This window comes from Dunckerocampus dactyliophorus, chromosome 10 (assembly GCF_027744805.1).
Source record: "Dunckerocampus dactyliophorus isolate RoL2022-P2 chromosome 10, RoL_Ddac_1.1, whole genome shotgun sequence".
Taxonomy (NCBI): Eukaryota; Metazoa; Chordata; class Actinopteri; order Syngnathiformes; family Syngnathidae; genus Dunckerocampus; species Dunckerocampus dactyliophorus.
Window position 1 is genome coordinate 18043106 of NC_072828.1, and position 23804 is coordinate 18066909.

At 40.2% G+C, this 23804-nt stretch overlaps 1 protein-coding gene across 1 annotated transcript in view; it reads right to left on the reverse strand.

Moving 5' to 3' along the window:
* The window catches only part of LOC129188994 (insulin-like growth factor-binding protein 3), a 34875-nt gene extending 12527 nt beyond the window's left edge, over nucleotides 1–22348 (reverse strand). Inside the window, exons 1-3 of the mRNA XM_054790191.1 lie at nucleotides 21896–22348; nucleotides 11785–12032; nucleotides 6432–6551 (exon numbers count right to left, since the gene is read on the reverse strand). Of these exons, the coding sequence (XP_054646166.1) occupies nucleotides 6432–6551; nucleotides 11785–12032; nucleotides 21896–22259 (732 nt within the window). The 5' untranslated portion in view covers nucleotides 22260–22348. The remainder of the gene's footprint in view (nucleotides 1–6431; nucleotides 6552–11784; nucleotides 12033–21895) is intronic.
* Nucleotides 22349–23804: the final 1456 nt, after the last annotated feature.

The window sequence follows — 23804 nt, forward strand, 5'->3', positions numbered from 1 at the left end:
TGGCTAAACAGTCTGGAGATCCGGAAGATCTCGGTTCGAATCTCCGTCGGGCATCTCTGTGTGGAGTTTGAATGTTCTCCCCGTGCGTGTGTGGGTTTTCTCCGGGTACTCCGGTTTCCTCCCACATTCCAAAACATGCATGTTAGGTTAATTGGAGAGTCTAAATTGTCCATAGGTATGAATGTGAGTGTGAATGATTGTTTGTCTATATGTGCCCTGCGATTGGCTGGCGACCAGCCCAGGGTGTATTTATGCATTGATTTATTTATTGTATATATAAATATGAGTATTTGTGTACATTGTACATGTATATCAGTGGTGCACACAATCAAGATGGTCTACCTCTTACTATAAAACATAAAGCATATGGAAAATCAAAGCGGTAAACTTTGCAACTACTATACTAAATACTAATTATTAGTGTTTTGCAACAATAAAGATAATTACACATAATTTGTAAATAGTAATGTAATATAAACTGAGTAATATGTCAGTGAAAATAGCTACTGTACATAACGCTATTACATCCAGTTAGCATTTGCTATACAACATTACAGATACTGTACACGCAAAGTTAAAAGGATTATGCAAAAGACAATGCAGCTGTGGTTAAGGCAACATATTAAAAAGCTTTGAGCAATGGCCACATTTTCCAATTCATCATGAAACAGTAATTTAACAAACAAACTTGGAGAAAACACATTTCTATATTAGTAGAGTTCAACAATTGAGTTTTTTTCTACATCAGTAGCCGCTATAAGCGAACGGATGACTTTTGTTATAGATAAAGACATCTTATCGCTGAGTTAGTTTATCCGTAATCGGAATAATAAAGATGAAAGTTGCATTATCCGTGTGTGCCTGCCGACATCTGATCTCCACATTTTTTTACGCCGCGGCGGCGGCACAGGAGCGAATCAGGAGGGGGCTTAATGTCAGCTGACTGATGTCACATGACATCTACGTAGCTAAAGATGAAGATAAAAATGGTCATACAAAAACTGGTCCTGTTATGTTGGCAATGGTAAATAGTTCTCACTAAGCCTTACATCTATGAAGATGCACTGACCGCTGCTGCAGAATTTCATCACTTTTGTCAGACACGCATATTTTCCACATATTACCCAACAAAGTAGCCTGACTGCATTAGCCACACCGTGCTACCGACACAACTCTGAACTTTTGGCTGACACCTCACTCAACCCAATAGACAACTGTTTACCCTGTCTGCTGGGGCACAACAGGCAATAACCTTAAAATACTAATTGAAAAATTAATAATAAATACAAATAAATATAGTTAATATTGCATATCTTCACTGACCGGTTGACTGAGAGATTGGCAGAGATTGTTTGCTATTCACCCCTTGGTGAGCTCAGCCCACCAAAAGCTGGCAGAGCCCGAGCACCCCCAGCACACACACCCGCACGCCACAGCCAAGACCAGACAAGCCGCCACACATCGCCCCGTAAACAATCCTAATTCCTATTTTTGTCCCCTTTCCCATGTTTCTCCCTGCATTTGTGTGTTGTGCATTAAAATAGGCATTGTGCTTACCCTATAGTGTATGTTTTCTTTTCTTCCCCCTTTGTATGCCTGTGCATATGTGCGTATGCCTGTGAGGCGTTGCTGTCACTAGCGGCTAGCTCAGTGCAGGGGAGGAATGCTGGGAGGGGCCCCGAGGAGCACACACACAAAAAAAACTATATATACAGTATATACAGTATATACAGTATATACGATATGATATTATAAATAAGATAAAAGTAACTATGCCTTGGGAGAAAAACAAAATAAGAGAGAAATAATAACAAACAAGATGCAAAAAATGAATAATAAAACAAATACAATAATAACATTATTAATAAGTCTTTCTCTCATTCTATGTAGCTGGTTTAGTGAATTGTTTATAAGTGTACATAATAGAAGACACAGTGATGGATTTAATGGGATCCCGCAGCCCAAGATGGTTGATAGGTTGCCAGTTACTGATGACCAGAAGGAGTCAGACCCATGTGGCAAGCAAATAATCATCTGCGCAAGCCGAAGTGCATTGTGAACAGGTGTCTGTGTCTGATCATTTTATTTTGTGCAATCGTCTTTCTGTTTGTGAAGAGTTTTATATTGTATAATATTGTTGTATATTGTGTTTACTGTCATGGAAAAAATATTTTTGCATATGTCTGTCCAGAAGTTGGGGGTTGGGAGATATACCAAGACCATTTTCCCATTTTGTGGACATTAGTGCATTTTGATGTTTTGAAGTTGTTATTTTATCAAGTTTGGATCTTACTTTTCTATTGCTCTTGATTTTCAAAATGTGGTCTATTACTGAAGGGGGTGGTGGTGTAGATATAGTTTTTAGTTTTTTGTTGATAATGGAGACATTCTTCTCTCCCAACCCCGTACTTCTGTATGAAAGGATATGAATGGATTATTTTCGAACAAGTGGTGAAGGTGAGTGAATCCATTTTGGTGCCAAAGTGGTAAAGAAATCACGGAATTGAGCAGTTGAAAGTCGGTGTGTATTTATGTGATACATTGTCAGAGTCGTGGATATGCTGATAGATTTAAAATAGTTCACATTTTTGATTGACTGGGGTAAAAAAGGGAGCTCCGCAATTCATGTTTTCTGGCATTGACTCTGTTCTAAATGTATCCATGGTTTGTTGTGGTATTGTTTTTGAATCCAAAAAGCAAGGTATATAAAATTTGGTGCTTCGAGGCCTCCATGTTGTTTGCTATTTTGTAATGTTGAGAGCGAGATGCAAGGTTTTTTGTTTTTCCAATAATTCCTGAGTGGTTATGGTGTCAAGTGATTGAAACCAGTTATCAGCGGGAGCGGTAGAGATCTTAGTAAACAAGTAATTTGAGGGAAAATTTTCATTTTTACTGCAGCAATTTGCCAGTTAGTTGTAGCGGGAGATTTTTCCAGCCTCTAGGAGTGTATTTTCTTGAGTGATTGGGTGGAGTTCAAATGAAAGAGCCTGGAGAAAATGCTAATACCCAAGTATTTTATATTGCCTAAGTGTAGGAGGGGAAAGGATGCTTGGGCTGCGGGTTCCCACGAGTCTTGAATACGTGGAAGTAATGAAGATTGTGACCAGTTTAATGTGTAACTTGGAAAGAGGGGAGAAACTGTTAATAACTGAGAATGCAATGATGTGTATAGGTTTTGTAGGTGCAATAATAAATCATCAGCATGCAGGCTAACTTTATATTCGTTTTTCCCATCTTAGATTCCTTTGATATTATTGTTGCGTATTGTTGTTGCAAGTGGTTCGATGAGTAAAGCAAAAAGCTGTCAGGCTCCCTGGTGCAGTGTGAAACTAGGTGAAGTGATCCCATTGGTGGTTACTGTGGCTCTAGGTGAAGTGTAGAGTGTCTGTATCCAATGGAAGAACGATTCTCCAAAACCAAACCGGCAGAGTGTGTGGAAGAGAAATTGCCAATTTGCTTTGTCAAATGCTTTTTCTGTGTCCAAAGAGAGAATAACTGATTTCTTTTGTCCAGTTGTGCTATGTTTATTAAATTGAAGAGTTTATGGAGGTTATTGGATGAATATCTATTCTTTATGAAGCCAGTTTGATTTGAGTAAAAGGGTAAGGGAAAAACTGTCTCGAGCCGGGTTGCGCGTGATTTGGCTATGATTTTGTGGTCTGTATTTATCAATGAAGGTTAAAAAAAATCCTTCTTTCAATCCATTCAAACTCCATATACAGTCGTCCCTCACTACATCGCAGCTCGAACATCACGCCCTCACTCTATTGTGATTTTTCAAAACTGTATAATAAAATCGGAATAATAATAAAAATTGTTGTTTCGTGGTTGATTACAGCCTATTATTAGTAATGAAAATATGCATATTTAAGCAAATTGTATGTATTCTCGGCCTAAATTAAGCACTTTCAAGCCTAAAAATGGCTAAATGAACAAAATTACAAAATTTAAGGCATTCAGAAGATGTGATATGTTGTGTAACAACTGCCATTTGTTGTGTGCGCCTTTGAGAGGCGGGGCCTGTGAATTGACGTGCGACATCAGCTAGTTAGAGTGGTGAGAGTTGTGGCCAACAGCAGCTCCTGTGTGAATGATCACTGCATGTGTTCTCTGCTTGTTAATAAAGCAACTGAAGTCCATCATGAGTCTTTCCTTAACCACAAACAGCGGCATTACAGTAGTATTCTACAATGGTCACTAGGTACCAGTAACATTGCATGGCCACCGCAGGAAACACATTGTCAATACCAATGTATGAGTCTATGTTATGTCTTATTAGTGTCTAAGATGCAAAAACTATAAGCATACAACGAGTAAAAGTTGTGGTGGCCATGACACGTCATATGTCACAGTTGCCTCTACCACTTTTTTTTCACTGCCTTGCCCGTTTAAGAGCTTCTATCCATCAGGTATGATGTCTCTGCGGCCCGAACCACGGTTATGTTTTCTTATGGTTAAAATAATAATAAGTAATAGTAATTATTAGACATGTACTTCCACCACAGTGGTACTAGTTTGGCAAATTATTCTTTTTGAAGTCAATTTACAGAAGAGCCACAAAGTATTCATGTTCTAGTAACTTTGTTAGTCATGTCTGAAACAAATAAACCATGACTACAACATGCAGAACTCCAAACAGGAACAGAAACCGACACACAAATTCATGATCTGTTTGGCAAATAGGCTTGTATGGCAGATGACGGTGATGTTGGAAAGACTCAATCTTGTCATTAACCCAAAAATAAAATTGGATTGGATTTTCTTTAGTTTGTTTTACTTCCTACCTATGAGGAATCAGTTCAAGCCAAGCAATTTGTGAGGGCTAATCGCTTTTCGTAACATAAAAATCAACTAGGTTAAAATTTCAGTTTCAAATAACCTTGTTTATCGGCACTTTTTTACTCTGCTTAGACCTTTCCTCCAAACTTCCCCTTACCCTTCCCTCTCCCACACCTCCTCCTGCTACTCTTTTTACACAGTATTGTCACCCTAGACAGTTCACATGGTCCTCCTCTTCACCGTGTGTCCGGTCATAAATCTGCAACTCACTGGGAAGATACACTCCCTTGGATAGATTTAACACAACACCCCACTGACTCTCCCAGTAAAGAGTGATAAGGGTTGGCGCACTGCTACACACGCACACACACACACACACACACACACATGCACACACATGAAGTACACAGATTAGGACCAGACTTGACACATTCCTGGTCGATATTTGCTGACAGAATACTGAAAAAGAACAATGGCAGGTCTTATTTTGCAAGACAGAATGAGACGACACTTTGGGAACTTTGGGAAAGGGTGAGGTTAGACTCTCAGAGGTTGTTTTTATTATGTGTGTCGTTATGGCTTGGGTTGATCTCTGAATCATGGTTCATCTGGGTAGTTTTGGTGACTCATGCTGTTTCAGAATGGGCTATAGTTCAGAGAGATCCTTCTAATCAGACATCACAAGACTGATATTAATTTAACACACCAGCAAGACATCCTTTGTTTCACCTTTCTTTCCACCCTCCAGTGAAACAGTGGCTTTTTATTATCTTAAGCTGTTTTCATGTAGCAGGGGTTTTTTTTCATTCTGTTTTTGTTTACTGATTACAAATTGTGTTTTTTTCTCATATATATGTAGACTGAAAATAAAAAACGTAGAATGAATCTTTCACATATGTCCCTCATCTTATGTGTTACCCTTCAAAGACAGGATGGACACACTGCTGGCATGTCAGAAAGAAAACAAAACACAATACGGACATAATTTTACCATTCAATTACAGAACAGCTATTTTGATATAAACTAGTCATTTAGTTTAAACAAGCAACATAGTGGTGGGCCCATTTTAATAGCACAGTCAATGCCTAAAAGTGGCCTCTGGAAACAAGTTTTGCCTTCCTTGTTTTCTTGACACTATCGTCCAAAATGGGTTGACTTTGGGTGGCCCAGGTCTGTACCGCAGACAAGAACAACTAAACCACTATTTGTTTTTTACCTCACCAACAGCACCCCACTCCTCCCTACACCAAAACTACCACCATCAAACAAGCACCATCCATACATTCCCCTGCCGCCACATCTACCATACCACACACACTCCCAGGCCACATTCTTACATCCCTACCCCCCACATGCTCCCACACCACACACCCACAAACACACCTGACCAACCTCATTTCCTGTGAGGCATGAGTCAGACGACTGCAGTGCATTTACTGGAGTAATACATGGTTGTTAGTCATTCAGATAATATGGTGTTGATGTGGCTGTCAAGGCAACCGGAGCAGCAAAAAAAAAAGGGGGATCGTGCACGTGTGGGTGGGTGGGTGGGATGAGTTAGTGAGGATTCTTTAGAAATGTTCAGGCACGTGGCAGGTCTATTTGCATGTCTGTAGGGTTGTGTTTGAGAAAAAGAGTGTGAGTTAGTCACCTGTTTTTTCTTATAGAAACCCCTTCTGTCACAGTTGGGTATGCGGAAGCCTCTTGGGTTGAGTACATTGCTGATTTTGAGACTATTTAGGATGCTCTCCATCTCCCGCCGACACGGGCCCTGGAAAGACATGGCATAATGATTCCACTGACGTCAACATTGTACACTCATTGTACATTTTTTTGCTAACTTTAAAAATGTCTTTTTTGGATATGCCTTGAAAATGTACTGAAAGAAGGAGTAACCTCCTCTGGGTTACATGTTTAATTATACTGTATGTAATCAGAATTTATGATGTTTAAACAACAGCGGATAACTTGAAGGTGAAATGTGCAGGGTTAACCACAAATTGTGCTGTCGAGAGAGGTTATAATGACTAAGTCAAACTGTTGTTTGTATATTGAGCTCTTGAGTGCAAATGTGGAGACGATACATATTTCTGCCACAGTCAGCCAAGCGCTGAGTTAAACAGTACTGCTGTAGAATATATATAATGCATGTATTTTGCATTACTTAAAGATATATTTACGGTCAATTGAGGGTCAATCAGGTGGCTAAATTTTAACCAATGAATTCTTTATTAAAAGATTTTTATGTAAAATGTAAATGGTGCTTTAATGAAATTGTTAGCCTGTGACGTCATTTTGCTTTTATGCTCCTTGTTAAAAGCTCCTACGAACATAAACGATATCAATAAACCGCGCAAGGTTTCTGCAACATGTAACTGATCGTGGCGCACCGCCACAGCATTATATAAGCTTCCACACCTTAAAAACGTTTTTTTTTTTTTTTTACCTGAAAACAATGTTAAATAACAAATTGCATGAATGTATATATGCTATATCAAGTGTGCCCGTTACGGCAATCGGGACGGTAGCGTGGGTCAATGTGTGAAACACATCATAAATGTCACTTTGTAGATGTCATATGACATAAGTCAGTTGACATTAAGCCCCCTCCTGATTCGCACTTGTGCATCTGTGGCAAAGCAAATGGAGAAGTGATGTCCGCAGCCACAGATAATGCATTCATCTTTATTATTCCAATTATGGATAAACTAACTCAGCGGTAGGATGTCTATATCTATAACAAAAGTTAGCCGTTCACTTGTAGCGGCTAGTTACAGTATGTAGAAAAAAAGTGTCCTTTATGCGCTTTGCATCATGAACTCCACTATAGAAATGTGTGTTTTCTACACACTCATTTGTCAAACTACTATTTCATGATTAAGTGGAAAATGTGCCCATTGCCGAAAGCTTCAGCTGCAATGTCTTTTGCATAATCCCTGCTGTTTTCTCTATAATTGTAACGTTTGACAGCAAATGCTAATTGGACGTAATCCACGAGTGTAAGTATAACGAACGCTACGTAGCTATTTTCACTGACATACTAGTCAGGTTATGTGCGCAATTATTCAGCAATTATGTGTAATTATCTTTGTTTCCATATTGAATTGAATTGTAATTTATTGAATGATATGAACTATTTTGATGACCTGTAAACTTTGAAACCGTGAATGTGAAATACGAATCATTAGTATTTAGTATAGCAGTTTCAAAGTTTACCAGATATATGTTTTATAGTAAGAGGTATCATTTTGATTTGTAACTTGCATGCTGACAAAAATGTGTGCACCCCTGATATACATGTACATACATACTCATATTTATATAGATATACAATATATATATATACTCTCTATGTTTGTAGATCTTTGGGACATGGTCATTTTAAAGGTAGCCTGAAAAAGTGTGATGTATGCATAGCCTATTATTTACATAATGACCGCAATTACTTTGAAGTAAAATTTCAAATCAAATCTCAAATATCATAAAAACGTTTCACTATGTTTTATCTTGAAAAACGTGCACTGGAATCGCCTGTCTGCCCTGTTAGCACTTGACATATAAGGAGAGGAAGGAAAGACCGAGAGAAAGGTATTTACAGTTAATTACAGTGGCAGCAGTCCACCTCCCATGCAGCCCTCCACCACAGCTTCAAAAATCCTAGGGGAAACCCTGCCGTGATTACTCAATAATTATATTAAGGCACACGTTGCTCCTCAAGAAGGTCAAGTTAATTTCATTTGTGTTTTATTTTATATATGGCGCCAGATCACAAGAGCAATGAGGGATAACTTTAGAACATGTCTATCTATTGCCCTTTTATTGAACAAACTAAATAGCCTGATCGTATTTATCTTATTACACAATAGCATGTTATTTCCGTTTCTACATGGTTGCGCGTTTCTTTCTCCTCAGCACTCTGTATCGCGTGCAGAGGCATAAATCATATTAATTAAATGACACGTCCTTATTTTTACTATTTGGATTATTTTGGAGTCTTGCTATTGCTTTCTATTATGAAGGTTTGTGAAATTTAACATTTCACAAACAAGAGGCCATTCCAATACACGTTTTACAGTACACGTTTGTGTCACATCGAGAAAAAAAATGTCTTTTTAGCCAATCAAATTCTTTTTTTTTAAATGTGCAAACAAAAATAATGAATTTAAAATTATTATTACGTTCATTATTTTTTACCAAAATTTTTTTTTTTTTAAATTCAGCTTTTGTTTACAAAAAAAAAATGACTGACAAAGCAATATGAAGAACAAAAAACCACAAAGAAATGAATAATAACTTTTAACAATGGTTTGGAAGCAGATATCTTTTGACACATGTAAATGAATAAATAATGTGCTGAAACTATTGTTGTTGGCATTCATTTCCTTTACCTTAATTGCAAAGATTCAAGAAGATAATCTGCTGTTCTAATTGATTTATTCCACTTATTTACTAATTAATTTTAAGTACAGTCTAAAGAACAGCCATTTACCATATATCACAGGATTAGAAGACAAGCAAAGTAATTATTACTGTTGTCAGCTCAGCATTCGACACTGACCAATAAAAAGGCTTCTAATATTGGTCAGAGGAGGCCCCGCCCACAAGAGTTTAACTTTAAGAGTTGCAAATAGGCCTGTCACGCGCATTTACATTTAACATTGTAATTGGAATGTCAAGATCTTTAAATAAAACCCGCAGAAACGTGATGTAAAACAGTAATTTCCCGAAGTGTATTGATTCGAAAAAATAGATCAGTAGAAGACAAAAACGTAATGCGTAACATGGACACGAAGCCATATTTCTGATTTTTAATCAGTGACACTTTCATTATTATGTGAATATTGACAAAACAAATTGAGAAATAACTTGGAAATATTCTGAAGTTCACATTGTGTGTCAATGCGGATGTCAGCTCATTTGCATGTACACCTCCTTGAGTCACTTTTCTCAATATTGTTAGTGGAATATGTTGTTTATGTTTAATGAGGTGTTTAACATTTTGTCGGAGTTTGGTCAAAGTACATGTTTTGGATGCAGCAAAATGTGTTTGGTGCACAATGAGGTGTTATACTTTGGGAATTACGGCAGTTCCACCATTTTGTAATATTTACATTATTGTCTTTGTCACAAACTTTTTCACAAAACGACAATGCACAAACATGGCTGAAATTGACATCAGGTCGGGTTTTATACACGAAGGGCACGAAGAAAGTATTCGATCTTGCAACATACAACACGCACAGCTACACGCTCGCCTCTCCTTATTGGGCTAAAGCGACTGAATGACTGATAGGAGGGTTCACTCACTCCATTCGTTCCGCTATAGAACCAACACGCCCATGTGTTGAGACAGAGGCGCAACTACCAAACAGGCTGGCTGACAAGAGGCACCCAGTCTGTTTGGTAGAGAGAGAGGAGGAAAACAAACATGCATGCACATGTCAATATATCAATATATATAAAATGATCAAGTTTGTTTTTATTTAACGTGTGGTCAATTGATTTAGATTAGCGTGGCAGGCCTAGTTGACAACAAAACATCCGCAAATGCAAACAAAACTTCCGGAAACACAAACAAATGTATAGTTTAGTTATAGTATAGTATCATTTTTTTTTAGGTTCTGTTGTGTTGCCTCTGTTTGTGTTACCTTGGTGACCTTTTTCCCTTTTTGTTTCCCCTAACATCCTGTGACTTCATGAGAGGGCGGTGTAACGTGGCACACTTGGAGCCACTTTGCCATTAGGGGTATTTAGCTACCTGGCTACAGGAGGAGGGGGAGGAGGTTGTACTGCTTTGCTTGCATTGCTACCTGAGACACAGAGGAATTCTGTCAGCTTCTTTTGCCTATTTTGTTGGCGTTTGTAGCTCTTGTTCCTGTTCCAGCCTAGCATCTTTGTATGCCTGTTTCCCGTCCTCCTAGCGCCTTGTTACACTGTCCTGGTCACCTAGGTATTCTCTTTTGTCCCTATCTTTTCCATTTTTAGTAGCCTTAGAATTTTTCACTGGTTTATCTACGGTGCCTTTTATTTTTTGCTATCCAGTTTTGGATCGTCTATCTCAGTTTTATGATGTTCACCATTTTTCTGCTTTGCAGACCCATTGCCTTTTTGTTCATTAAAAGACTATTTTTGCACTCAAACTGTGTGGAGTGGCTCTATGTCTGGGGTCCTTACCTGCACAAGTCGTAACAGTTTTTTTGTAATTTGGGTAAAATAATTTTGTCGCCATCTCTTTTTTTGAGGTTCAGATCCATTATTTTTGGTTTGCAAATATTTATTTTTTGTTTGTAATTCATTTTTTTTTACATTTCAATTTTTTGTTTGTTTGGATGAATACACACAATTGTTTCTACATAGTGTGGGAGATGGCCCGCCCACACACATTCACACAGGCAACCTGTGCACCACAAAAGTAACTGGAGGAACGGCGGCATTACACTTGCCTATGCTGAGCGCATGCTTGTGTTTGTGTCAGTATTTGTAAGCCACGCTCCTAAAGCCCACCCACTATCTCAAAGCTGTAAACCTCGGGGAAACACTGACATCGAGAGACAAATTCCATTGACACAGATGTCCTCGAGTGGGCGCAGAAACAATAAATATGTTCATGTAAACTTCTCAGAACATGACATGTACAACATACAGTGCAGGGATGGCTGTGAAATACAGGTCTATTCTATTCTAAAATGGCGCGTGTCTAATAGCATTTGTGTATGGGCTGTTTTTATGGACTATGTTTCTGTAATAGCTGTATATTTAGAGCTCCTGAAAAAGACTTCCATCAGACAGCAACAATAAGTATTAAAAGTGTTCAATAGATAGACAGTGTGAGTAAAGCATTATGCCGTACAAGTAAATCTGAATTTAGACTAAAAAACAATAACAATGAAAGACTATTGATTTATTTCTGTAATTAGCTCTCCTTTACATCATGGCAGGATTTGTTGAATAGTTCATGTATATCAGAAAATGTAATCCTCCTGATACGATTGGATTTGACTTACATACTCAGTCTCCCTTTTGTTCTCCACCGAAAAGTTTTGCATATCCATACTGGCTCCTTCCGACACCGACTCCACCTTGTAGCTGTGAGTCTTCCTGTTCTGATCTTTCTTGATCAGCTTGTTGTGTAATGAGGTCCTGGTGTCCATCACACCTCGACTCTGCCCCGCCTTGACAGTTGATAAACCGGGCAACACGGTCATTGTGGCTGTCTTGTTGGCGTAGCCGTCCTCCTGATTTCGGCCATGGTCTGCATGGGTACAATATAAATGGGTTATGAGAAAGGGTCTGTGCCTACGACACTAGAATTGAGTAGGACTGTCAGCTCTGCATCCACTTTGCGTTTGGCCACCATGATGGTGAGCAGAATCAGAAACATTGCATTGTAAAGCTTTAAGCCAGTGGTTCTCAATTATTTTCTGTCATGCCCCCCCAGGGGACAGAAATGTTTTCCCGCCCCCCAGATTTTAAATACTATTGAGAAACTGATAATATCTATTAATCTGTACAGACTGAACTCGGAACTGAAACTAGGAAAATGCAACAAAATGGAGAACTGTGACGCCGCTCCACTATTTGAGAAGCAGTGCTTTAAGCTAATTAGTTTCTTCTTATAAGTCAGTTATAATGATGATTTAGGTTATAGACTATGAAATGTATTAAAAATGCCATTACTGAAATAAATGTTGCATTGTGTAAATACTTGCAGTCAATAAAGTATTATTTTGTATGTTGGTTGTTAAGCGTTGATATCACTGTAAAGAAGAAAAAAGTTTCTTTCATACTACTGCTCAGGTTTTTATTGACATCTACAGGTAGGTCATATTTCTGCAATATTATAGATTTTCACACACACACACACACACACACAACCCGCTCATTAGGGTTACTAGAGCAGTAGCATTCCAACATTGCCTTATCTTGCCGCATTTTGTGTCCATTGCCGTCTGTTTCATGTTCCAGTCGCCCATTTCTCGCTATAATTCCCTGGTTCCTCAGCACCTGACGCAGACCTTGTTCACCCGGGCGATGTCTGAGCCGGAGGTCTCTCTGTTTTTGTATCACTCATCATATGAGGTAGTTAGGCGGTAGCACTAAGGATCTTGCCTAAGGACCCAATTGGAAGATGTGTTATGTATGCCCTATTGTACAATCCTCATCCCGGACCACCTGGGTGAAAGGCGGATGCCTTACCAACTGAGCTACGGCCCTGGGAGGAAAATCCCCTGCATGGGATGTACCACCGACAGATAGCTGAAGTGGCGAATATGACCAAGTCCTATCAATCGCTAGAGAGGGCTGGACTGAAGGACAGCACAGAGGCGCTAATCATGGCAGCACAGGAGCACGCCTTGAGCACCAGAGTAATAGAGTCCCAGATCTACGACACCAGGCAGGATCCCAGGTGCAGGCTGTGCAAAGAAGCCCCTGAAACAGTCCAGCACCTAACATCAGGGTGTAAGATACTGTCAGGAAAAGAATACATGGAACGTCATAACCAAGTAGCCGGTATAGTGTACAGAAACATCTGTGCAGAATATGGACTGGAGACCCCTAGATCACTATGGGAAACACCTCCCAAGGTGGTGGAAAATGAGAGGGCTGAGATCCTGTGGGACTTCAGAATACAGACCGTTAAGATGGTTGTGGCCAACCAACCGGACATCATGATCATGGTTAAGCAGCAGAGGACAGCCATTGTGATCGATGTAGCCATCACAATGATGGCAATATCAGGAAAAAGGAACACCAGAAACTAGAGAAATACCAAGGGTTCAAGGAAGAGCTGGAGAGAGCCTGGAAGGTGAACGCAACAATGGTGCCCGTGGTCATAGGAGCACTGGGGGCCGTGTCCCCCACATTGGAGAAGTGGCTCCAGCAGATACCTGGAGAAACATCAGACATCTCCGTCCATAAGAGCGCAGTCCTAGGAACAGCTAAGATACTGCGCAGGACCCTCAAGCTCCCAGGCCTCTGGTAGAGGACCCGAGCTTGAGATGAACAGCCATCCACCCTACCAGGGGAGATGGGGGTGGGTGAGGGAAGACGTTTATACTTATATATATATATGTATATGTATATATATACTGTATATGCATCTGGCTGCACCTTTTGTCAGTACAGTACTATCATAGAATATTAAAAGTCTGTTTTGTTGGATTTCATTGTGCATGCTTGACTATAGAGGTGTGAAGCCGAGTCATGTGACTTGGACTGGCGTCAAACTCGAGTCACATTTTTGATGACTCTAGACTCAACTTGACACTGTCATCAAATACTTGTAACGCGACTTGGACTTGGACATCGCTGACTCGGGACTTGACTCGGACTTTAGTCTCTTGAAAGCAGACTAGACTTGAACATACTTGAGATTTTCAGTGAGTGTGTTGAGTAAAATGTGTCCCCATTCAAAAGCATTCAACTAACGAGACTGTTACGTCATTTCCAACAAGACAAGACATTTTCCCACTAAATCTGCCTCATTGAATGCATCACATCTATTAACGACCATATATTTAAAATCATAGCATAGCTCATAGCATAAAAATACAGTACATCAAAGCAATATATTTATTTACTTTAAACTCGAAAGTGTACTGAGGGATAGCCACGTTATTTACAATATAGCCAAGCTAATAAACAACAACTGAAAAAACAGGACTAAATCATAGAAAATATGTGAAAATAGTGTTTTAAACAATTAAAATAACTACAATAATAAAACCATTAAAGGTATCTAATTTATCGGTGCTCTGATCTCATAGTGCCATAGTTTAATCGGTTTCATTACATCAATTGCATCTTCGTGTTGATAAAGATCACGATTTTTGGCATGTTCACATGAATAGCATCATACATCATAAATGTCATCGTTTAATAGGATGTAGTGTAAAACATGCATATTAAATGACAAAAGACATAAATATTGGGTTATTTTGATCAAGTCTTGTGGTGTCTCACCAAACATTACAGTAACATGACTGACACCTAGTGACCAGTGTAGAATACTACATTTCATCATCATGGAATGCATCTTTATATGCCTTATATTTGCATTTTACTTCATTCAGTTTTTTATTCTTGAAAATTAGGCAAAAATATGTAACATTTGCTTAAATATGCAGGTTTTCAACAAAAATAGGCCGTATTCAACCACTAAACAGCATGATTTATTAATTAATATATATTTTTGAAAAACCGTGAGTGAAACTGTGAAATTAAAAATTAAAAACACTACACAGTGCTTATGTTACCAAAGGACTAAAACATTTGAAGCCTATTACTTCGGACAAGACTTGAACTGTCTTGTCTTGACTTTAGATTTGACTTGGACTTGCATGTCTTTAATTGAGACTTGACTCAAGATTTGCAAAACACAGACTTTCTCCCACTTCTGCTTGACTATCTTTGAAATGACGAGAACGGCTCCAGAGGGAGCGCGGACTTAAACTTTGTTTTCCCATATGGACCGTATATTATCAGGCCATTTCCTGGTTCACTAAGGATGACATAAGACAACAGATACCATTTCTGATTCAGAGGTGAGGAGAATGGTTCCTTTGTGATTGAAATGCAAAATGAAAAACATTTTATTATACAAGCGGTGTTTGTATTTGTTAGTTGGCCTATACGGAATTTGGGGTTTCTAGTTTATGGAAAATGGTGTGAGGAACTGTAGTTGACCATTTTCAGAACTCTACCACCCTCTACATGTAATTCTTCTCACTCACAAATCAACCAATGAATGGCTATTAAACAATATGCAACACATTTTTACTCAATGCCTTGTGGTGAATGGTAAACTGACTTTAACTTGTGTAGTGTTTTTCTATCTTCAAGGAATCAAAGCGCTTTGACATTGTTACCGCATTCACCGACTGATGACACAGCAACTTAAGGTACAAGTTGCTTCTGTACCCTTACTTAATAATACTGCATATTTTACTCAAGGATACTTCGAAATGATCATGGGGGAGCAGCGGAGGAAAACACACCAGCGCCTGGGTGAAGCTTTGCCAATGGGGATTCCCAACTCCCCTTCCATCAATCCACCAGTGGCCAATGTATACTTTCCGCCCAATAAAATTAACATTTAACATCATTTTTACCCAGTTTTGCAAAGGGGGAGGGGTTGGGGTAATGGGAATTATGCTTGGAGGGCAATCCCTTTTTTGTTATTGTACTCATGGAGCAGTAAAACAGTTTTACATTCAAAAAACAGTACCACAAACATGACATATGAAATGGAGAAATGTACATTTAACATTACTTTTACCTAGTTTTGCAAAGCTTTCTGACAAGCAGGACACAGCAGGTGAGGCGAGAGGTAACCACCTCAAGACCACCACTACCAACTCTGGAGCGACCCAAGGATGTGTCCTCTCACCTCTACTCTTCTCTCTCTACAAGAACGACTGCACCATCGTAAGCTGTGTCTTTGTGAAACAATACAACACTACACTTTAGTGCCACGCAGTCAGGGCACGTCAAGGAGAATATTTTAGTTTTTTTTCCACGCAAGTTTTAGAGAACATATTACAGCGTTTTAACGTTGTGTAAGTTGCATCTCTGTGAGATAATATAGCTGCAACTGTTAATCCACATGTCCACCATTGTCTAATATAAGACTACTGCACAGCGTCTTACTTCACTTCATACCCCCGTGCAGGTTTTACAGGGGCTCATACGTTAGCAAGTGAATGTCTTCATGGAAATCATTTTGAAAATGTTTCAAGTTATATATAGTTGTATATAGTTTTTGATATATTGCATGTTTTGTAAGGTACATTGTTACATAAAATGTAATTTAGTCCCTTGTGTTAAGTCCAGTAACATGGTGCATGTTTTGATTATTTCTTATTTTGTTTGTAGTTAACTTTTTTTTCCAATTTTTAATGTTTGCTTCAGCATTTGTTTTTTAACGGTTTGCAAATAATCAGTGGCTGCAGATGGAACTTTTCAATAGCTAGTAAATATGACTATGGTTTTTGTGAATAAGCCTTTTTATAAACACACAATGTATTCGTTGAAAAGCACCTCACATTAGGTCATTTATTATCACTTTCAGCCGAATGAAGCCACTTGTTTTTATTTTAAAATGGTTAATTATAGTATTAAATTCTATGCTAATTAAAATGCACTAAATATATATTTTTCAATTTCACAGGCAGAGGGGAAGAGTAAGGTGCGGAGCCACTACACAAAAGACTCATCAGCCGTTAGATGCAACATCTGCAGTGTGCACGTTAGCCAGGGCTCCAACACCAGCAAAAGTTAAGAACACAACAAATTTGTGGCAACACCTAAAAGTTAATCGCAAAGAGGCATTTAAAGATGCGCAGGCTGAAATGACACAGGGGAAAGCACCAAAACCACAGCGAACACAGTGCACGATTGCTAAAGTGTTTGACAAGGCCACAAAGTGGGCATCAAATGGCCAGAGGTCAAAGGACATGGACAAACTCATCATGGAGACGGTTGCGACCAATATTCTCCCTTATTCAGTTGTGGAGGGCATTGGATTTAAACGACTGCTGGCAACGGCAGAGCAGAGATACAAATGCAAAGTGAAAAGTATTTCTGTCCTCAGCTCATGTCTGAAATATACACAAAGGTTGTAGAGAAGATCAAAGAACTTCTGTCAGAGGACAATGCTGGAAACTGCAATTCCTTCACAACTGACTGCTGGTCCGGGTCCACCGAAGCACTCATGAGCTCACAGCTCATTTCATAGATCAACACTGGAAGAGGGTCCCACACAGGGGAGTACATCAGCCAGGTTTTTCTAACCATGCTTCAAGAATGGGATATCGACACAGAGCATGTCCACTTGGTACTGAGGGACAGTGGTGCCAACATTGTGAAAGGCATGAGGATGGCACAGATTCTTGATCTGAGCTGCACTGCCCACACACTCCAACTGTGCTTCAACGATGGGCTCAATGCACAGAGGATGGTAGGAGACAGTTTGGCCAAAATGAAAAAAATGGCCACACACTTCAACCTGCACGTGGCCGTTGCACAGCAGCTGCTCTCTGCCATCCAGGTGGAGGTCGGGGTGCCCCAGCAATCAATACTCCAGGTTGTGTCAACCATATGAAACTCGTGGTGGCGGTGGCCAATCTGGTTGAGACTCTAACACCACTGGAAGAAGTTAGCAATGAATTAAGCAAAGCAGATGCCTCTGCCTCCTGAATTATACCAAATATCAGTGTGCTGAAGGAGCTGCTCATGTCAGGGGGACCCATTAGTCGAGGAATTAAGGCACTCCGAAAGACCATGCTGGAGAGCCTGGAGAAGCAGACTGCAAAGGTGATTTGGATCCAAACAGGGGGTACTCGCATGTCTCCTCGACCCACGGTATAAGGAGCACCCTTTGTCATCAGAGACTCTAACCCAGGCCAAGGCATGGCTAACTGAGGATGCGGTCATGCCTGCACAAAACACACCACAAGACTGTGGCACCAGCGCTGATGAGGGAGGCTCCACCAGAAAGCAAATTGGTAATTTGCTGGACAATGTCTTTGATGAAATGCTCAACACAACTGGTCATGAAGAGGCTCCAAAGGTATCCTGGAGGAACTGGGCACATACCTGCAGGAGCCTGTCCTAGATAGAAGAAGAGGGGACGCACTGAAGTGATGGGATGAAAAGTCCAAACGCTTCCAGGGATTGTCTGTTCAGGCCAGGAGATACCTCTCATGCTCTCCTGTGCCAAATGAGAGGGCGTTCAGCACAATTGGCAATATTTATGATGAAAAGGAGAGACTGCAGAAAAACTGTTTTCTGCATTACAACCTGCTACTTTTGAATTGGCAGTATTGATTAAAAATCGTAAATACACTGTGCGAGTGCACTAGTTCAGTGTTTACAGTTAAAATGTTGCCTCTTTTTATTTATCGATGTTTATGAGATTTGAGCAACTTTATTTTTGAATATTTATTTATTGTATTCCGGAAATACAGTGCAATCTCCAGCACGACTCTGAATGTGAGGTTTACTCACACAGCCATTCCTCCTGGCATCCATTACACCTGGCCTATAAACATGGCCTTTGGCGAGCAAGAGTCATCGCTCGCGATGATGCCAAAGAGCCTGCACACCCTCTTCCGTCATTCAAGTCTCTTGCTCAGGAACACTTCACCTTCATGGTGAAATATGTAAACAGACAAAGACAAGAGGATAAGACAAAAATAATATGCCAACATTGATCAGTCCACAGTGCACAAGCTGGAACTATTTGTGCTGCACTTCAAGCAATAATTAAATTCAATTTTCTAAAAATAAAAGAATAATTCAGACTGTTTAAACTGTTGCACTTGTACGAATTTCCTAAAAATCCATCCATGCTTGTCCTCACTAGGGTTGCGGGTATGCTGAAGCCTGTCCCAGCGGGGTATCCGCTTTGAACTGGTCTCAAGCCAATCGCAGACTGTCCTAAAAAATATACATTGTAAACCAGGGGTGTTAAAACTGTGGCCCGAGGCCATTTTCAGCCCACAGCTCATTTTTAATTGGCACCTCGAACTACTCTAAAATGAAAATTCATTAGTAATGAGATATTATTAGACATTACACTCATTTGCTTTGTCACCTATAACACAAGTTTAAGATGTTGATATTTTGTTCAGATACACTCCTGATCAAAAGACCAGGTGCAGTATTGCAAGAATTTACATTTTGCACTGTTGGATCTTAAGGAAGTTCTCCAAGTCCAGCTTCAAAATGCAAAAAGAAGAAATGGGAGTGAGACAAAAAAATTTACAGTATCTGTTAGCAACAGTCAAGGGGCCTTCTCAACACACTTCCGGCCTTCAAAATAAGAGCACCTTGGGCTATATCCTGTTTGTGTTAACAAAATAAGGGTGTCATAAAAAATAGCTTACACCAACATTGAGGCAAAAAACAAAGTATAGTACTTTTCAAAAGTAAACATCTTTTGTAAAAAGTGTGTTCCTGTACAAAGAAACTTCATAACATTTACATTCAAGTTGAATGCTTTGATATTTATATGCTGGTTGAAAATAGCCCTGTAACAAATTCATCATAAAGTTGATTTAAAAAATTCATATCATTAAACAATTCATGCAAAAGTTCAGACATTTCATCCGAAAAGAATTCTGGTTAGCACCCTCATTTAAACCATACAAACTTTTATGAACTTGCCTTTTAAAAGCATCGGAATCGAGAATCGTTGGGAACCGAATGAAAACAAGGAATCGGAACCTGAACCATTCAAATTCAAATGATGACCAACCCTAGTACCAAACCGTGATTATGCCGTACTGGTACATCCCTAATGACATCCCACCATTTCTGTTTGAACACCTGATCCTTTTATGATGTGGTGAAGCTTCACAATCTCAGATTGCTCAGAACTCAAAAAAACACAGGATGTCAACAACATGAGCTGCAGACAACATGGGACGTCAGAAGACAGAGGACAGTCTTCATCGTGATAGATAAGACACATTATTGACCCCATGTTTACTATCCTCCGCAGCATTACTTTCTATAAAACATGAACACAAGTTTAAATGTTGCTATGACCTTTAAAAACCTAAGACACTCAAGATGAAGCCATCTGTCATCATAGCGCAGTTGGGAACAGCACACACTGTGGGTGCGGGGAGCCTATTACTGTGAGGAGTTTAAGTCTGCTCTGAAACGAGGGACTGTTTGCTGTGGAAACCAACACTTTGCCCAGTCGGCACGCTGCACACCTAGAATTTCTCCACCTTTTCTCACCTCCACTGGAAAAGATTATCTAAATTAGTGTGCATTTATGTTTAAGCCCTCTCCAATTACTAGCAGCCAGTGTGCCCCACCATGTGGACAAAGTTAGCTGGGATAGGCTCCTGCACACCTGTGACTCTCAATATCATATGCTGTACAAAATTAATAATTTAATTATTCTGCTAGTCATGCAAAGGCTTGCAGGCATGTGAAGAATGCATTCTCTCTTAAAGCAGAGGTTGATTTTTGAGGGGATGTTCTGCAAAAGTGAATGCAAACGGATGGATTTATGTGTTTGTGTGACAATGTGACTGCTGGGTGCACATTTCTTGCAGCCAAACCAAATAACCAAGGAGAAGAAATGCACAGAGACTTGCAGGCCTGACGTCAGCAGTGTCTAAACACACAGCTGTGTGTATTCACATAGAGGTGGCATGTGTGCCATCTCACCACTGTGAGCAGCAAGTGGTCATTCACACCAAATACTGTGAGACTTATGTTATACAAAGATTAAATAAGAAAACGTGCTCACTAAGTGTGCTTTGGGAGGGTTTGTTATTGCCAAGGGAATATGTGCTGCGTATTTACTAGCAAGGGTCGCACAGTGGCTGAGTGGTTAGCATGTTGGCCACACAGTCAGGAGATCTTGAAACCTTGGTTCAAATCCCCGCTTGGGCATCTCTGTGTGGAGTTTGCATGTTGTGCATGGGTACTCCCGTTTCCTCCCACATTCCAAAAACATGCATTAGGTTAATTGGCAATTCTGAATTGACCATAGGTATGAATGTGAGTGTGAATGGTTGTTTGACTAGATGTGCCCTGAATCAGTCCAGGGTGTACCCCGCCTCTGAAGTTAGCTGGGATAGGCTACAGTATACCCTAATCAGGATAAGCGGCATAGAAAATGAATGGATGGATATTTACTAGCATCTGTATTTTTTCAATGCTGCTTTGCGTGTGTCGTGTATGTGCGCGCGTGTATATGTGTATGTGGTGGGGCCCGCGTGCTGTTGCATGCGCTTTTGTGAGCGTGACCCAAACACAAAACCTGCTAAATCACGATATTTCTGCCAGGTTTATTATGTACGGTGACTCAGCATTGCGTGCATGGTACAAAACTTTCACTCAAACTTCAAGAAGTGGAGATTGAGCATGGCCAGGCAGTATATGCCGAACTAATGGCAAGGTGCTAGTTGCCATCATGGTGCGTATTTTGCACAGCCTTGTTCCTTAACGATGTATACCTACACTAATACAAAACACCTAATGCTTTTTCCTTATTATTATTGTATTGTCCCGTGTGCCACATCCGATCGAGCCAAATCATAGCTTGGACAAGAACACCACATGGGCTGCGCAAGGCGCACAGGTGCCTACCTTGTTTTTGCGCCGGAACGAGAACGGTGTTGAGCTTTTTAGACTTCTCACTCGTGCACACTCCCCTTCCTTCCAGCAGCGCTTGCAGGGGTCGGCTCTCCCCCGGTTGGTGCTGGCAGGTCAAACCTGAGCCGCAGCGCGCCGTGTACACTCCACACGCCTGCCCTTGGCCGAGGGCGCACGTCATGCAGCAGCCGCAGCCGGGCTCCCTCACCCGCACCGCACAGTCCTTGGGCAGAGGCTTGCATTGCAGAAGCGCTACGGCGTCGCATGGCTCGCACCGGACGACCGGCCCCACGGCGGCAACGAATCGGGCTAATAAAGCCAGAGTGGCCGTGAGACAAAGCACAAAGACCGCGGGCATGATGCCGGTTGAGATTGTGACAACAGGACACCGTAGGAGTGGTCGCGGAGGCTCACGGGGACTCTCTGTGACACTGAGAGCCGGTTGGCCTTCTCCATCTGTATTTTCTTTTTCGCAAACTTCTCGTTTTATACAGGCAGGGAAACGCCAACAAGTCACACCCTCCCCCGTATGAATCATGTAAACTGAGAGCCCTGACATGAGGACCGCTACATCCGGCAAGAGGACAGACACGAGATAATAACACTTTTAATCTAAAATAATGCAGCTCAATTCAATCTGGCCGGTAAACTAAACAAAGAACAAATATGTGTCAACAACTAATGCACATCCATAGCAAAATAGTTGTGAATGGATTCTTGATTTTAATTTCTCGACATACCTTATACATATTCATTCAAGGCCCCAAAGTGACAGTTTTTTATGCTTAACAGCACTACTTTGAATTGAACGGAATATTAATTAAATTAATTGAAGACTTGACATATGGCTGTAGCGTGTTTTGTGTCGATTCAGTCAAGAAATTTTGTTGACTTGCAATATTTGGCACTCTATTAAAGCATTACAATAGTTAAATTGGATTAAAATGACCTGTAATGGCAAAAACTAAGCCTCTGGAAATTAGCTAGCTTACCTGACACACTTTGGGAAAGTCATATCCTGGGATAGTCACATGACAGCCACTCCAAAATGCTTCTGGGCCTCCTGAAAGGGGTACCAGAGAGTGTGCCGTCATTTCGAGGGGCATGATGCATAGACTACAGTAATTTACAGCGATAACCAATAAACAGCTATGAACAGTGTGGAATATTATCTACGGGTCTGTTGTTAATAAAATGGGATTTGATGTCATTTTCATCCCGTATCGCTATTCTGTGACATGCAAAAGTGCGTCACAAAGACGATGAAAGAAATAAAACAAAACACAGGAACTTACGTTTCAGCTGCTCTGATTTCTGAAGCATAACACCTCATTGTGTACCAAACCCATTTTGCTGCATCCAAAACATGACCTTTGACCAAACTCTGACAAAACGTGTACACGTCGCCAAAAAAAAAAAAATAATCACACTCAAATATGTCAGAACACAAACATTTCTAGCAGTGAGGAATATTTTGCGTTGGCGAAATGGGGCACATTTAAGAGTTTATAAACTGCTAGAGCAGGCATTCCCATACTTTTTTCAGCCTGTGAGCCAGCAATTTAGAACTTTAGTTTCTCCTCGTTACCTCGGCTTATTAAAACACTTGTCATTACATGAACATAAACTCAGAAGAAGAAAACATAAGCGATTTTCTTCTATCAAACAATCGATTCCCAGTCAGTTATGTTGTCACTGTCTTGTCAATGATGTGTGATAATACTGCTTGACTGTTAGGGTTGTACAACATGCAGCGTTGCAGACCACACTGCATACCTGGTCTCTTTGTTGAAATACCGCAGCAGCCCTCCCTTTTCATATAAATACACCGTGCAGGACCTGGTGACCCATCACCTCCAATGAATCCCAAGCATTCAGACACCGTTGCACCTTCCTCTGTAGC